Below are 17,265 nucleotides of genomic sequence, written 5' to 3'. Positions count from 1 at the left end.
ATTGATTACAGAGATCAAATCGTGTGGCAAAACTTGATTTCTTATCATTCTTTGGTGCATGAATCAGCAGAGTCAACAAATCAACCTATCTTGGCACCAAGATGAGCCACGTGGTCCAACAATTTTTTATCTTTTCACCACCCTACAAAGTCTCCCTGAGTTGACCATCTCTTTCATTACTAACCTTGCCACCTTGCAACCCTGACCACAATAGTCACATTAACTGCCAGCACGTCAAATTGTTACTGCCTCCACCAGACCCACTAGGACACATGTCATTTAGGTGCTATGTCATTATGTGTATCCTCTAACCACTTTCCCATAGCGAGATAGCACCCACCATAGATTTGAACTAATCTGACGATCATGAGGACTCGCCATAATACTGTGCTATCTCCTTAAAACCTCTGGGCCCATGAAACACCTCAGCACACCTAGCGCCTGACTCAGCTTGAACTAGTACCATCCATGTAGTTTCATAACACTCAGCCCCACCCTTCTACGTGTTGCTGAGGCACTATGTCACTATGGTTAAAATTCTCGTAGCTTTCCATAGCGAGATAGTGCCCATTATTGATCTCCACAAGATCAATGATTCTGGAAGATTTTCACTTGCCTCCATAAAGTTTTTGATCGATGAATCCACTTGGCAACACCTGGCACAACCTAGCATCCTTATCTTGGCAAGTTTTGGCCCCACTGATCCACGTGGTGAAAGGGTGCTATGTCACTATGGATAATGTCCTCGCAGTTCTCCATAGCGAGATAGTGCCTGCCATGGATTTTCTTTAGATATACGATGATCCACAAAATTGTACAACTGCACATCGAGCTGGCTGAATGGACCAATGAAAATTTCCATCGTACCATGACCCACCTGACAACATGCCACCGAGGACAAGCAATAATATTGCTTTGGAGAAGGGTGGGCCCATTACATCATCCGTGGGATGCATCGCCGAGGTGCTATGTCACTATCTTTAAAATTCTCGCAGCTTCCCATAGCGAGATAGCGGCCATCGTTGATCTCTCTGAGATTTGATGGTGGGTAAAATGGATTTGGCCTATTAGTGTACCGACCAATGAGAACTGGCCACGTGCCAACCTGTCTAACAAATCCTCACTTGCGGCCTACCAAGGGAAGCAGGACCCACATTTCGCATAGTCATACCTTAGCTAATGAAAAGATTGATCAAGTGCCAATGTGTCTAACAAATCCTTGTTGATATTTGATAGGGCATACTTGGGACCCACTGTATTATTTCCAAACTTCACTGCAGGATCACTTTTCGTCTGGGAGCTATGTCGCTAACGGCGAGAAGCATGGATTTCTCGATAGTACCATAGCGCCCACCATGGATGGAATAAACTTGACACTGGAGAAACAACAAGGTAAAAGGGGGGACCCACCTTCCATGTGGTGAGAAGGTGCTATGTCACCATAGCAAAATGACGCGCAACTTCCCATGGCGAGGTAGCGCCAACCGTAGATCTTCTGAGATCCGACGATGAGGAACTTGTGGGCTCGCAAAAATATAATAAGGAATAACATAAGGTTCAACCGTTTAATTTTTTGATATTCCTGGGGGTGTTTCAAATAATATTAAATCGAGAATTGATCGTTGGGCGCGTAGTATTTAAAATTCAAATATTTGGCAGGGAGGCACAAAATGCAACAGTAATCTCTCCTTCTTTGACAACAATGCCAAAAATGTTTAGCTATATCAGCTTCAAATTCTTCATACATCTGAGTTATGTAAATTTTGCATGTCTAGCTGATACTTTTCATCTGTCTATGATTGATCTTTTATGTTGTACTAAAATATTCTACCTTAGGCATGACCCAAAGTAGAGTTGTATTGCACCACTATGTAGAATGTTTTGTTTAGTACATGTGATACAATACCCCTTGGCTTCTTAATTAACCTTAGTTAGGGGAATAACCCCTAATTTACCTCTAAGATATTCATGAGCATCTTTGGGTAATGGTTTTGTGAATATGTCAGCAATATGTTCCTTTGTATTCACATATTCTAGCTTCACTTCTTTGTCTTGAACTAATTTTGTCAACTAGTGATACTTGATAGCAATGTGCTTTGTCTTAATGTGCATCACTACATTCTTTAAAATGTTAATAGCATTTGTGTTATCACAATAAATAACTATTGGATCTGTAATCTCTTCTTTCATGTGTTTCAACAATTTCTTAATCCACATTATATTTGAATAATTCATAGCAGCTGCCACATACTTGGATTTAGCTATTGATTGGGAAATACAATTAGTTTCTTGGTTTTCCATGAAGGTGAAAGAATTCACCTTCACTAGTGTTTTTCTTGTCATCAATATTTCGTGCCCAATATGAGTTAGTGAAAACCTTTAGTTCAAATCTATTACTTCTCTTGTAGTATAATCCATAGTCTTTCATACTTTTCAGGTATCTTATTATCCTTTTTACAACCATCATGTGATTCTCTTTAGGATTTTCTAAAAATCTAGCAACTATCTAATGGCCAATTCAATATCTAGTCTTCTATGAACAATGTATTATAATTTTCCTATCATGGATCTATATAGGGTCTGGTTCACATCAGTCGAATCATCATTCTTAGATATCTTATATCCTATAGACACAAGTGTGTTTACTGGCCTTGAATATTCCATACCAAAAGTCTTCAATATTTCCTTGATGTAATTGGTTTGTGAAATAAAATACCAAACTTCATTTGACATACTTGCAATCCAACAAAGAACTTGATTTCACCAAACATAGACATTTCAAATTCTTTTTTCATTTCAGAAGAAAATGATTTACATAATGCTTCCCTTCCTCCAAATATGATATCAACAAATATCTCAAATTATAGTACTTCATTGTTCTTACCATTCTTCAAATATAGGTTGATGTTATCATTTGTCCTCTCAAAACTAATTTTCACTAAATAGTTATGTACCATTTCATACCATGCTCTTGCTGCTTGCTTCAATCCATAAAGAGCTTTTTTTAGTTTACATACCGTGTTCCTCTTGTCTGGATCTACAAATCCTTCAGGTCTTTTAGTGTATACTTCTTCCTCTAGCATGCCATTTTAAAAAGTAGATTTAGCATCCATTTGATATACCTTGAAATTCTTTTAAGTTGAGTACGCAAGTAGAGTTTTGACTCCTTCAAGTCTATCCACAAGAGCAAGAGTTTCCCCATATTCAACTCCTTCTTCTTGAGCATAACCCTTGCATACCAATCTTGCTATGTTTCTTGTTACTCTATCATTTTCATTGAGCTTGTTCCTAAAAACCTACTTTGTCCCAATGACATTTTTTTCTTTAGGTCTTGGCACTAAGGTCCAAGTGTTTTTCTTCTCAATCTGGACAATTTCTTCATTCATAGCTTGTATTCAATCTTCATTGTCTAAAGAATCTTCTATTGTTTTAGGCTCAAACTCACATAATAAACATGTGTCACCTTTGAGTTTTCTTCATGTCATAACACTTGATTCAACAACTCCAATGATTTGATCAGTTTTATGATGTCTGCTCACATATTTTGCTAATACATGTACCTTTCTTCTTGGTTCTTCTTCTGGTTCATCTAGAAAAATAATCTCTGGCTCATTTCATCTTTCTTGTTCTAGTTTTGATTCTGGTTTTGAATGCTCGACATTCACTATCTGATGGTCAACATTGCCTATCTATGACTTAGCATCTTCAGTTTGTTGCTTGACAACCACTCTCTAATGTTCAACAATTTATATTTGCATTTCATCATTTCTTTTCTGATGGGAACTTACAACTTGAATTGTCTATTCATTTTGAGTGTTGGAAGCATCGTCATCCACATAGATTAATGTACTATATTTTTTAGCTTCTTCATTACCTAAAGCATCACCTTTTTTCTAAAAACTCATCAACTCTCACATTTGTACTTTCCACAACTTTGTTAGTGTTAGAATTTAAACACTTATAAGCTTTTCTTTTTGTGTAATAACCTAGGAATATGCCTTCATTAATTTTTGCATCAAGTTTTCCATTTCTATTATCTTTCAGTACATAGAATCTACTTCTAAAGATTTTGAAATATTTTACATTAGGAGGATAACCATACCATAGTTCAAAATGTGTAGCATCTATACCTTTCTTGACTTGAACTCTATTCAAGGTATAGACATAAGTACTAACCACTTCTCTCCAATATTTCTGTGATACACCTTTCTCCATCATTAGTGTTCTTGCATAGTCCATTATCAATCTATTTCTTCTTTCAACTATCCCATTCTGAGGAGGTGTACTTGGTTTGGCATATGTCTTTTAAATCTTGTGTCATTGTAGAATGTATTGAACTCATGTGAGTTAAATTCACCACCTCTATCAGATCTCAAACACTTCAGACTCTTCCCTATTTATTTTTCAACTCTAGCTAAATACCACTTGAATAATTAAAAAGCATCATATTTTAACTTTAAGAAACATTACAATCATCATTCTAGAGTAGTCATCCACAAATAGAATGAATATTAATATCCACAGTAACTTTTAACACTAATGGGTCCACATAGGTTAGTATGAACCAATTCCAAAATATCATTAGTGGTATATATTTTACTCTTAAAACTAGACTTGGTCATCTTTTGTAATTGGCATTGTTTACACATAGCATTGTCAAGCTTCATCAATTTAGGCAATCCTCTCACTTTCTTCATCTTACCGATATTTACCAAATTATCAAAATTTAGATGACATAATCTTTTGTGTCATAACCAAACATCTTCTTGTTGTGCAAACATACATGTCTCTTCTAATAGGTCTAGATAGAATAAGTTACCTCTTATTTGCTCACTAGTTCCAATTAGCTTACCATCACTATCGTGTACCTTGGCCTTTCTATTGTGAAATTCAACTCTACAACCTAATTTTTTTTAGTTGTAAAACATTCAAAAAATTGTAGTTAAGTCCTTCAAACCAGTGAACATTTTCACATGTTATCTTGTCAGTCAGTTGAATAATGCCTTTACCTTTTATAACACATGGGATATCATTACCAAATTTAACACATGCACCATTGTATGAACCAAAATCTTCAAATTTTTCTTTATCACCAATCATATGATTGGAACATCCACTATCATTATCCATCTATCACTTTTGTTCACATAGGAAAATTAATGCATTTTTCTCATCTTCATTAGACTCTTCTTTCATAGCAACATAGACAACTTCATCATCATTACTCTTAGATTCATTATCATTCTTTTCTTCAATAATATAACAAGATTTCTTACCTTTTTCATCCTTGCTTCTTCTGTAGTCTTTGCCATCTCTTCTTCATTTGTACTTGCTTTCCTTCTTTTCATCCTTGTCTTCTCTGTTAGGACATCTAGCATTAATATGACCAACTTTGTTTAATTAAAAAAATGATAGGTAATTTACCTTTTTATTTATCTCTCCCTCTTCCAAAAAACTTTGCAATGAGGGCTTCAAGTTCATTAATCTCATCATCAAAACTATCACCTATGCTCTTCACATGTTTCCCTTTCTTCTTACTAAGAATCAATTGTGGCTTGAAATAAGATTCAATGGTAGCAAGTGCACAATTATCAAAATTAAACATCTTAAAAGTAGCGAGTCTACCAACTACACCTTCTAAGTTCAAATTGTTACTTGGTGTGCATCTCAATTCCTAAATTGTAGAGACTCTAATGGTATAGATAGGGAGTAGAGTCCTTAATACCTTTCTTATCATTGTTTCATCTTTAATTGTTTCATTTTGTCCTTGGATAGCATTAATAACCTCTTTAACTCTTGTGCAGTATTGTACTATGTTTTCACCTTCCATCATTCTCATATCATCAAATTTACCTCTCAGGCTTTCTACTTTGGCTCTTAGTACATTATCGTCACCTCCATATATGGTCTTCAATTTGTCCCATGTCTTCTTTGCAGTATTGCAATCTCTTAGGTCATCAAACTTGGCATAGCTTAGGAATGAGGCAATCTCCAAGATTTTTTAGTTGTGATCTAACTTCTCTCTTAGTTCTTTAACAGTTAGAGGAGTAATTGTTACCTCTACATATTCATTTCTTAAAAAATTGACAGCAACATCATTGATACTAGATATGTGTAGCTTCATCAAGGTCTACCATATAGGAAAGTTCTCCTTATTCAGTTTGGTTACATCTCTATTGTTTATCATGATCTTTAAGTACTTTAAACTTTTCTCTATAAGCATTAAGCTTTGATACTAATTGTTATAAATTTTTAGAATAACTGGGGAGGTGAATCAGTTACTCATGGTCTATGTGTACCACTTGAATAATTAAACATTAAACACATCACTATTCTATTTATCTTACATATCCTATTGTTTCTTGGTCTCTACTATAAAACTATCATAAACTTAACTTGTGTTGCATAATGAAAACATCATCACATGTAAAACATTCATAAGACATTCATCACAGTTTGACATTAGGATTTTATGTGGAAGCCCAATTTGGGAAAAACCACAAGCAATATGTCACTCTTTTTCACTCTTTTGAAGTGAGCTCTGTTAGGAGCCAACCCTATTAAAGGTTACAATACACATTGTTAAATGTGACATGGTTAGAGGATTCAATCACCCTGTTAGGAATGGCCTCGTAAGAGGACTTTGATCATTGTATTTAAAATATCACCTAGTTAAAGGATTTACACAGACTATTAAGTATTCAAATGACTATTAGGTCAATCTCTGTTAAAAGGATTTCAATACAAACTATTTACAATGATAAGAAAGAAAATAGTAGGTTTTGATCTATGTGATTACAACTCACTTTTGTTGGTTTAGATCTATGTTTGATCCTTATGTTGGTTCACTAATAAGCCTTTCATTGTCATATCTACTCTTGATATGCTTGGACACCCTTCAAGCAATCAGTCCACTGTTCTCATCAACACTTAAGCCTTCTGCTCAAATTCACTTATCAATAACAACATCACATTTGTAAGATATTCTCTTTTAGCTTTGTATCCACTCACCTATGTGTATCTGATCGAAATTTCTTTGTATGACTTCCTTCACATACAAACTTGCACATAAACACACATGCTGGCGTTGGACTGGGTACCAAATGTTTAGATTTGTATCACCTTAATAGACAATTTGTGCTTTACCATTTTCTACATCCACCATAGATCTTAGGGTTTAAGATCATATTCAACTTGATTCAATGTATTTGTACATCTTCTTGATCATCCTCTAGAATTCTTTGTTTAGGTCTTTACCTAATCACCACCTTGTATTTAATGATACAACTCATCAATCTTATCTTCAACATGTTTTACATCTCCCAAGAAATCAACTTAGTTAGCTTGATCTTATGATTTGTTTGAATTTGATCTTTTACTGTCACTCAACAATCGCTGAATTTTGGCACTCAGTCAATACTGAAATACTCAGTTGTTGAAAAGCTTTCTAGCTCGACATCAGCTAACTTGGTTCGTTGACTCTAATGCTTGATCAATAGTAGATTTTCTCGGCACTAATTGTGGCTTAGTTGACACTAGCATTACTCGATACTCATTAGTATTTTACTCTTTTTCTCAGCTAGGCTTAGCTTTCTTGACATAAAAAATCACTTTATTTTATCAAAGTCTATCTAATCAAATGTCCATTGTAACTCCTATTCATAACTTCAACCTTTCCTCAAGGTGCTATAGTTATGAGTAAATCTCAAATCATCTTCATCAATCAAATAGATATGACATTTAGATTAGGTAGCAATATGTCTCATCCATAGATTTGACATCAATGACAAAACAACAATTGTTCCAATTGTAATTTTCCAACACTTATTTAGTCAACCACATTCATAACTTGGATTGAAAATTGTTCTACTAACTCAGAGTCTTTCAATTGGAGGTTTTTAAAATCTATTATTAATGATTGCAATTTATATACTTTTACCTTGCTTATACCTCGATATGTTGTTTCCAAAATATCCCATGCTTGCTTGGCTATTGTAGCTCCATTAATCCTCACTAGAACAATGTCATCGAAACCTTGTCAAATAATTTGAAAAACCCTTATATCCATTTTCCTATTTTTCTTGAGTTCATTCTTTTGATTTGTAGTTAACAATGATTCATCATGTGATTCTACATATCCATTCTCTACAATCTCCAATAATACTTGAGAATAAAATATTGTTATCATTCTAAATGCCCAGCGATCATAATTCTTGCCAGAAAATATTAGAATCATAAATTAGTTCATGTTTGATGCCATACTTTAAAATAAATTAAAAAATTTAATAAAAAATACTTGAATTCGTAAGTATGACAAAAGAATCAATAAGATTGTCTCGATTAAAAAATTTAAAGCTCCAACTCCTTACAAAATTAATGACTTAAAGAAAAATATAGTTCATATGCACATAGCTAGAATGCATCAACTTTAATAAATGTAATACCTTATATGGCACTACTGGCTTGATTTCATACTATGCCTTGTTTACAATCTCTTATTGTCTTCCATAAATAGTGACAAACAATTCCATTTGCTAAAGTAATCTATAGCTCATTTAAACTAACATATTGTATATAACTCAATGCCTTGTTATATGCACTAATCACTTCCTCCTTGCTTGACTACCCTTTTATAATTTTATTAGTCCCTGTCATTAAAGCAAGAGATTAAAGTTTTCCAATGCATTTTTAACTTTAATTCAACTCTAGGGAGTCACAACAACAACTATTTATCCCATAGTTTGCAATAATTCCTTATTAAATTGTATTTTTTTTCTTTTTGTTTGTCTCTTTCCATTGGCTAGGGCCTTTTTTCCTCATGATTTTTTCCTTTTTCCTTCAAGAAATTAGGGGAAAAATAAGATTACTGAAAACATTGACAATTGGGACACTATAAAAACTCCATTACATATCATGACAATGCCTTCACAATCGATGTATCTGTGCTATTCTTACACATGTTCCATAGGCTTTGAATGTGGAAGCATGTGTGAAGAGATTAGATTGATTTCATGTCATTTATTAATACTTTTGTTATAGTAGGGATTCTGAACATTTTTACAGCAATTTTCATTGGCATCATTGATAGCAAGGCACCATTATGGCGAACTAAAAGCATCAATTGCAACTCTTTAGGTGATTATCAATTCTACTTTAAATCTTTCTTCCATAATCAACATGTTTTCATTGTTGATCACTATAAATTGGAATTCCTACTTAATTAGCAATTCCATTTTTATGATTGCTAAATATACTTTATTCAAAACTCATATGTTTTAATGTTCTTCCCAATTTTGCTAAAGAATTTTTATTAGAATTAAGAATTTTCAATAGAATTTGTCAAAATATTAATATTTCCTAAAATTTTATCGATATAGCCGAGAATGATTCTAATTGTTACTTATAATTAAAATTTGTCCTCTATTTTCATATGTTGACAAATGATTTTACTGAACTATCTTATTTTCAGACCATTTTATTTTCTATGAAGCATTTGGTTTTCAAGTTCTAATCTCTTTCACAATATCTCGCATTAAAATTAATTGATTTTATTTGTTACTTCATTTATGTTGATTTAGAAATCCTTATCGAGTATTTTTCATATAACATTACGAGTTGCAGATGTCTGAAGCCATAAATCTAGTAATAAGGGGCATGGTTTTTTTCGATGTTGTATACAAACTCAAGTGTTAATGAAAATTACTCTTCTTTAGAATCTAAAGCGTCTCTTTTGAATTTCCTATTGTAATTTACCCTAAAATCTCACCTATATTTTATGTCTTTTTGTATTTAATTTTGACACTACTACCTCTCCTAGGGATTTACTATGAAAGCCCCAATCTATAATTTATAGGTCATGCTTTATCTAATTCAAACACTCAATTGTTCTCCTAAAATAGAAAAGAAACATTTAGAAGAAAAAATTAAAACAAAATGCATAGAATAGCCTTTACCACTAATCGATTTAAATAATTTTCACCTCTAATGGAGTGGTTGATCGATACTGAACTTAGAATTAATCTGAACAGACGAACTCGTATAAAAACTACTAGTTGATTTGAATGATGTTCATATCTGAGCAATGTTTACCATTCTAAATTCAAATACTATGTTCCTTTGTTGATTTTCAACTAGGATTACGGTAAATAATACCTACAAATCTTAGATTGTTTTGGTTTTAATCTTAAATATTTAAAATTTTATGAACAACATTGCTTTGATTTTAGGGTGAATCTGATGGATTTGATTCTCTTATCCATGAATTCTTAGTGATTTTGATGGACTTCATTCTCTCAAGGGTGAACTACTTGTAATTCTAATGTGTGCTTAGATGAATTTTAAGGACTTGAAATTGTTTGTGATTCTACATTTGTTTGGGTGAATTTGATGAAATTAATTCTCTTATGCCTGAATTGCTTGTGATTGTAATATATTCTTATTTTTTATTTTATAGGTGAGTTATTTGTGACTCTAATGTATACTTATTTAATGCTTAGATAAATTTGATGTATTGTGATTCTAATATATGCTTTCTAAATGTTTGGTTGAATTTGAGGGACTTGAAGTCTCTCATAGATGAACTACTTGTGATTCTAATGTGCACTTGTTCATATTAGTATATAATAAAAAAGATCAAAAAGGAAAAAAATGATAGGTATATTATTTTGTACTTTGTGATTGAATCCAAATACTACATCAGGAATGATTATAAAATTGATGATTTTAATTTAAAGATACCTTTATTAGTATAGATGGCTAAAACTGTATTTACCTACTTGTTTCCCTAAAATGAGATAGGTATGCTACTATAGATATCATAAATACATTTATTTATCTATAAAAGCATGATTTAAAAAATACACTAGATTAAAAATATATATATAAATTATTTAAAAAAAAAAAAAATTGGAAATCATGAACAATAAACACAATATGCTATTTTCTTTATTATAATTGGCAAAAGATATTATTATAATAAATAAAACTATTAAAAAGGAGCTTAGTGGTGTTTATGTTGTTATTAATCAAATGATTGATTATTACTAAATATTTTTGTGTTTACAATGAAACATGTTTCGATCAATATAAAGAGTTTAATAGGAAAACACATTGAATATCATAAAAATTAAAATCATTTAAACATATTTTTCTTTAAGAAATAAAGATCAACAAATCCTTTTGCATGTATTTTGTCTCTAGTCTCCTCCAACTAGAAGACCACCCATAAATTGGGGAAATTCATCACTTTCCATAGAAAAAGATTGAATGCAAGTCTAGTTATAGATGTCTAAAATATTATATTATTTAATCTCATAAAGGTTTAAATTTTCTTTTTGCCTTCTATGTTTTATTAGATGTGGTTGTCCTTCAAAATTCTTTTTAGTTTGAAACCCTTCTAAATATTAACCTCACATCTCCAAAAGATTTTAAGAGCTATAATACATAAGTAACTTGATATAGACAAAATCTTGTGGGTTTACCATTATATGAATTATTTTTATTTTTATTCAAATATTATTATATTATTATTCAAATTTGGGCACATAATTTAGATTTATAACATCCCAATCACATTGGAAATATTGAAAGCTACTTGCTAGGAATAGGCTATTTGAAAAACTGAACACAAGATTCTATAGTTTATATTTTTCATGTAACTGTACTTTTCAAAGGACTCATTATATATGTTTCACATGCATAGAATGATTGAATACTAGGTAAATCTAAATTTTGCAATTGAACTTCTATTTTTAAATCTTGCTTTGTATTGACATTTTTCAATCTTCAATTTTTTATTTTTTAATCTTGCTTTGTATTGACATTTTGTCTTTTCTTTTGGATTTCAACGCTAACCAACTCTATGGCACTTAGGAGAATAATTGCCTTGCGACAAGCTAAAACTTAATCATTTTGTTTAGGCTTGGTCTTAGTGAAAAAAAAGAGGTGGTTGTAATTTGATAGATGATAATTGAATACCCTCCCGTAACATAAAATTCTCTTATTGTTTCAAGATGTTGTGTTTTGAGAGGGATTATGTGATTTTCTCTATCTTCTAGTTTTTGCAATTTAACAAGTTTGAGAATTATAGATATGCAAAAATATGGGTAGTTGAGCATGGTGTGTGTTGTCTCTAAAAGTTCCAATATTATCATATTATAAAATTTTACCTTTATTACCTATTAATTTTTAAAATTTAAACAAGCTTGAGGATTTCTTTATCTAATTCTTGGAGTTGGCTATCTAGACTTATATAAATGAAAAAATATATCTACACCTCTTTCTCTTTCCAAGTGTAACAACTCAAAAGTTCCATGGTGAATACAAAAGACTTTGTGGATATAGAGACACCACCAGTACCACTTGAGCATGGTGTCTGATTATTTTAGTTAGCTGACATGCCTAGAGATTTAGATTCAATAGGCTATAAGATGCAATCTTCACGTCCTACTACTTTTGGACATTTTAAATAGTTTGAGGTATATAAATCTTAATTCTTTCCAATGTTAAGCATGTCCCCTCATTCTTTGAGTCAACTTGGAGTCCACTGATACACTTGATAGATCCAAATTCAGATATATGCTATTTTCTTGACCTATGTAGTTTTAGCAATTTAACAAGCCTAAGGATTACAAATATACAATATGGGTAGTAGAGCATGTTGTGTGATACATCTAAAATTTCTAATATTATCATATTTTAAAATTTTATCTTCTTTTTTTCAAAAGTGGTTGTAGCCACTTTTTTTTGATTCAGGTTGAATAGTGCAAAGCATTTTCATTGTCTAGACTTGAACTCGGGTCTCTTGGGTGAGTGAGAGAAAAAAAAATTCTTTATCTTTTAAATTTTGAAAATTTAACAAACATGAGGAATTTATATTTCTTTTTCCTAATCACATAACCAATATACTTAAAAGATCTTTAGATTTATATAAATGTTTTAAAAAAATTTACATTGCCTCTTGGTCTTTGAAATTTGGTACACCTCAAGACTTTCATGGTAAACAACCAAGACTATTTGAATTAAGAGACACTACCAAAATCACTCAATAGCTTCAAAATAAGAATTTATAGTTTTATGAAGAACATCAATGCACCATTCCAAACACAACTATTACTAAAACACAAATAAATCAATAATAATGTAGAATCCTTATTAAGTACTATAACTATTTTATATAATTTCTATAATTTCTTGTTAAGTGTTTGCATACCTAGTTTTCTAATAATGTATATTGAAAACTATGTTAAAATTTGAAGTTAAACTATTTATAATTAAAGTTTGATGCCTCAACTACATATTCTCAATTTTACATGAAATATTCCTGTACACATAGGTGAGTTATGATTGTTTATTCTACATCTCAACTAATTTTTCTATCACTTTGTGTGATTTCAATTTTAGGTTCAAGGTGGCTGTTTTATATTTCATTATTGTAAATCTCATTCTTCCTTTGTTATAGTTTAGTTGTCTATATAGGTTAGAAGCATGTGTTTTCTCAAATATGTACATGAAAAAGAAAAAGAGAGGACAAGCCATACCTATTCGTGTGTATGTGTGTGTGATATTTCAATTTCAACTTCAAGATGGCTGCTTTATAGTTCATTATTGTAAATAGTTTAGTTGTCTATAGAAGTTAGAAGCATGTGTTTTCACAAATATGTACATGAAAAAGAATAAGAGCGGGGTGTGTGTGTGTGTGTGTGTGTGTGTGTGTGTGTGCGTGTTCAATTTCAACGTCAAGGTGGCTTCATTATTGTAAATCTCATTCTTCCTTTGTTATAGTTTTTAGTTTTCTATACAAGTTAGAAGCATGCATTTTCACAAATATGTACATAAAAAATAATAAGAGAGGACAAGCCATAGCTATTCGTGTGTGTGTGTGTGTGTGTGTGTGTGTGTGTGTGTGTGTGTGTGCGCGCGCGCGTGCGCATGTGTGCATGTGATTTTATGTTTCTTTGGCAACAAACCAAAAAATGATTTTGTTTTTGTTTCATTTTCAAACTTTTCTATAGAGGGAAATGGCATTGATGATAATAGAAATCTCATTATTATTCATTTATTATTCATAAATGAAACTATTAGTAAAAGTGGAGTTTGGCAATAGGAAGTATTTCCCATCAATGTTTTTTTTTCCTCAAAAAAAAATCTATTTATTTAATATTGGAATGGTTATGATGTAACAATTCTCAATGGAGATATTATAAAGAAAGAAAAATTGTTAAATTTCTTATTTTTCATTTATATGATCTTTAATAACATGTCTATTTAATAAAGATTTGATAATTTTTAAAATAAAATAAAATATGTTCTATATTTTAATTATTTTATTCTTATTATCGATCTTAAATTTACATTTTCACTTTATAATATTATTTATTTAATAGCATATCATTATTTTTTTCCTAATTTCTTTTTAAAACCTCTAGAACTAGCTTTCTCCAATCAATAATTAAAAACACTTAAATCTCAAACAATGTGCAAAGCTTTACTAATGAAAATATTGAATCCAAATTCAATATATTATAACATATTTATTCAATTTTGTAATTATTGCATCTATTGATAATATTATGTGAGCAATCTTTTCTTTTTCAAATTTACTTCTCTTTCCTTGTAGAAATAAGAAACAATATAATATGCTTATTAGTTTTTGCCATGGCAAGATGCTATTGCATGCAATAGTAACTTTTAAATAGCTAATCAAAGTCAAGAATTTTTAAAACATATGTCTATAAACTATGGTTTTAAATTTTCCATCTATTTAAATGATTTAAACAAAATAAGTTATCTCTTCTATTGACTTAGAGCAATAATAGTAAGGAGTAAAATTTATTTTCTTCATAAAAAATTAAGATATTTTGTACACTCTACTTTTTATGCATTAATTATAGCTTATGTCATCTTTAGAACTATTTTAAACATAAAGATCAAATAGTAATTATATCAATGACATGACATGTTGACTATTTTCTTTATATAAGAAATACAACTTAAATATTAATATTTTTAATATGATTTTTATTTTACTTTTAGTATTTTATATTATTATTTTAATTTTGTATTTTACTTTTAGTATTTTATATTATTATTTTAATTTTGTATTTTACTTTTTCAATTATTGATTGTGAACTAGAATATTTATATAAATATTCAATGACAGTAATTTAATATAAATATATTAGATTCTATTTTATTTATAATTATTTATTTATTAAAGTTTATTTAAGAATATTATAAAACTTTTAAGAATTACACTTTTACAATCTAAAAAATCAAAGAAATTAAAATAAAAATTAAGCAATTTTTACATTTGAAATTATAGTAGTAAATTTTAAACAATATAAAGATCAACAATTGAAATATTTTGTTATAAATATAGAATAATTATATAAAGAGTCTCCATCTCTATTTTTATACTCTATAAACTATCCACAAGGAACTTGTAAATAAATAATATCTTTATTTTTAATAATAAACAGTAAATGATTTGATGTAAGGGTGCGCAAAATAGAAGGCTTACATTTTTTCTATTATAGGATTCTATGTACTCATTATCAATGAATAATCTAATTAATCTCACATTGTATTCATACACAATAAATTTTGTAAATAAGAATGTTGAAGATGAGTTTTAATTCACTTAGTTGTTTATGAACTATGTTAATTGTCTATTTTTCTCTATTCTTGCATTATTTTCTTATAACTTACTTATCTTTTATATTTCTTGTATTATAAGGTGAATTTGGTGCTAATATACGAGGGCACCATCTTATCTGAAGCAAGATTTTCTATCTAATGCAAATAAACTAGTTTTACACTGTTCAAATCATAGCAAGTCACTCACATCAAGATTTAGCATACATTGTCTCGTAATTATCAATGCCATTGACGGAATATTTGAATTAAGATTATGATTGCAATCAGACTTTGTATCCAATGCAAGTAAGTTAGTTTACATCGTTCAAACAATAGCAAGTCACTCACGTCAAGATTTAACATAGATTGTATCATACAAAATTTATCAATGTCATTGACGAAATATTTGAATTAAGATTTTGATTGGATACATTATAGACATGTACTATTGTAATGTATGTTGACTTGTAGATAGTAAGTACTTTTTGAGCCCCTGAAATTCTTTTGAAAGTTACTATTTAATATATCTTGAATGGGAACATTGCTACTTCTATTTTGTTTAAACTAAAAATTCAAATGACAGAAACTAAGAACTATGACGATTGCATCTCTTGTTGATAGAGTAATGTTTATGTGTACATGGTACAATTTTCATTAATTCTTTCAAATATAACTATAATAATCATTTAATACAAAACTCTATGTGATTTAGTATGTAAAATAACCCTATAGTGACCTTGGTTCTCTTACAATCAGACTAACCTGGCTCTGATACCGCTGTGAAGATGGTTGAAAAACTGTGGGCAACTCTAGATGGTCGGCCATGGCAGAAATTACCACATGCCAATAGGAACGAGTGCACGCGTTGATGTGACAAGGCCTTTTCCACTGAAAAAGATTTTCGGCGCATAAAGTTCTGCAGAAATCATAAATAAGAGCTGAGGTGACTGACTAGTCAGGTTTAAGTTTCCATAAAGAAACAGCTTCTGAAACGTACCACTTCTGTCCATTTTCAGTTTCCGTATCGGGATTTAGTACAGTCCACATTTTTCAACATCTTCTCCTGACATTCAAGGAAATCAGTTCAATTTCGTTTTCGTTTTTGACAACGAAAGGTGAGAATTTGACCTACAATACGCAGTCTCTCTATCTGATATGAAATGTCCTTTTCTTGAGCTTCGAGAGCGATTTAAAATTCGTTAGGACCGCCATTTTTTCGCATCGAACCACCATTGGTAAGAGATTATGTTGTAGGGATATAGAACTTTGAGGTTATTTCTTTGTTCAGATTTAAGGGGTTTAGTATTGAAAAGATATGGCAGACTCTCTCAAAGACCCACTTATTCGCAACGAGCATAATAGGGATGTTGAAATTTCATGTCATTTTGCAGGAAGGCGATCAAAGTGGGTTAGCGATATCCCCAAAAGATGTTGGAAGAAGAATTTTAGAAGAATCCAAGAAATTATGGGCAATTGCAGGGCCTGCCATATTCAGCCGCATAGCTATGTATGGAACAAATGTTGTCACTCAGGCTTTTGCAGGACATATTGGCGATTTGGAACTGGCTGCCATTTCCATCGCCAGTACCGTCATTGTGGGTTTCAACTTTGGACTCTTTGTAAGTATCA

The 17,265-nt window shown here is 30.9% G+C and overlaps 1 protein-coding gene across 1 annotated transcript in view; it reads left to right on the top strand.

Annotated features, from left to right (window-relative positions):
* The first annotated feature begins 885 nt into the window (after window positions 1-885).
* Window positions 886-17,265, top strand: part of LOC149542109 (protein DETOXIFICATION 27-like) — a 34,432-nt gene continuing 18,052 nt past the window's right edge. The window contains exons 1-5 of the mRNA XM_089795690.1: window positions 886-963; window positions 1,281-1,392; window positions 16,653-16,751; window positions 16,840-16,871; window positions 17,028-17,255. Of these exons, the coding sequence (XP_089651816.1) occupies window positions 886-963; window positions 1,281-1,392; window positions 16,653-16,751; window positions 16,840-16,871; window positions 17,028-17,255 (549 nt within the window). The remainder of the gene's footprint in view (window positions 964-1,280; window positions 1,393-16,652; window positions 16,752-16,839; window positions 16,872-17,027; window positions 17,256-17,265) is intronic.

The sequence above is a fragment of the Cupressus sempervirens genome, chromosome 8 (assembly GCF_028749045.1).
Source record: "Cupressus sempervirens isolate cs-2001-9-10 chromosome 8, ASM2874904v1, whole genome shotgun sequence".
Lineage (NCBI taxonomy): Eukaryota > Viridiplantae > Streptophyta > Pinopsida > Cupressales > Cupressaceae > Cupressus > Cupressus sempervirens.
The sequence above is the reverse complement of the archived record's forward strand: the minus strand, read 5'-3'. Positions and strand labels throughout refer to the sequence as shown.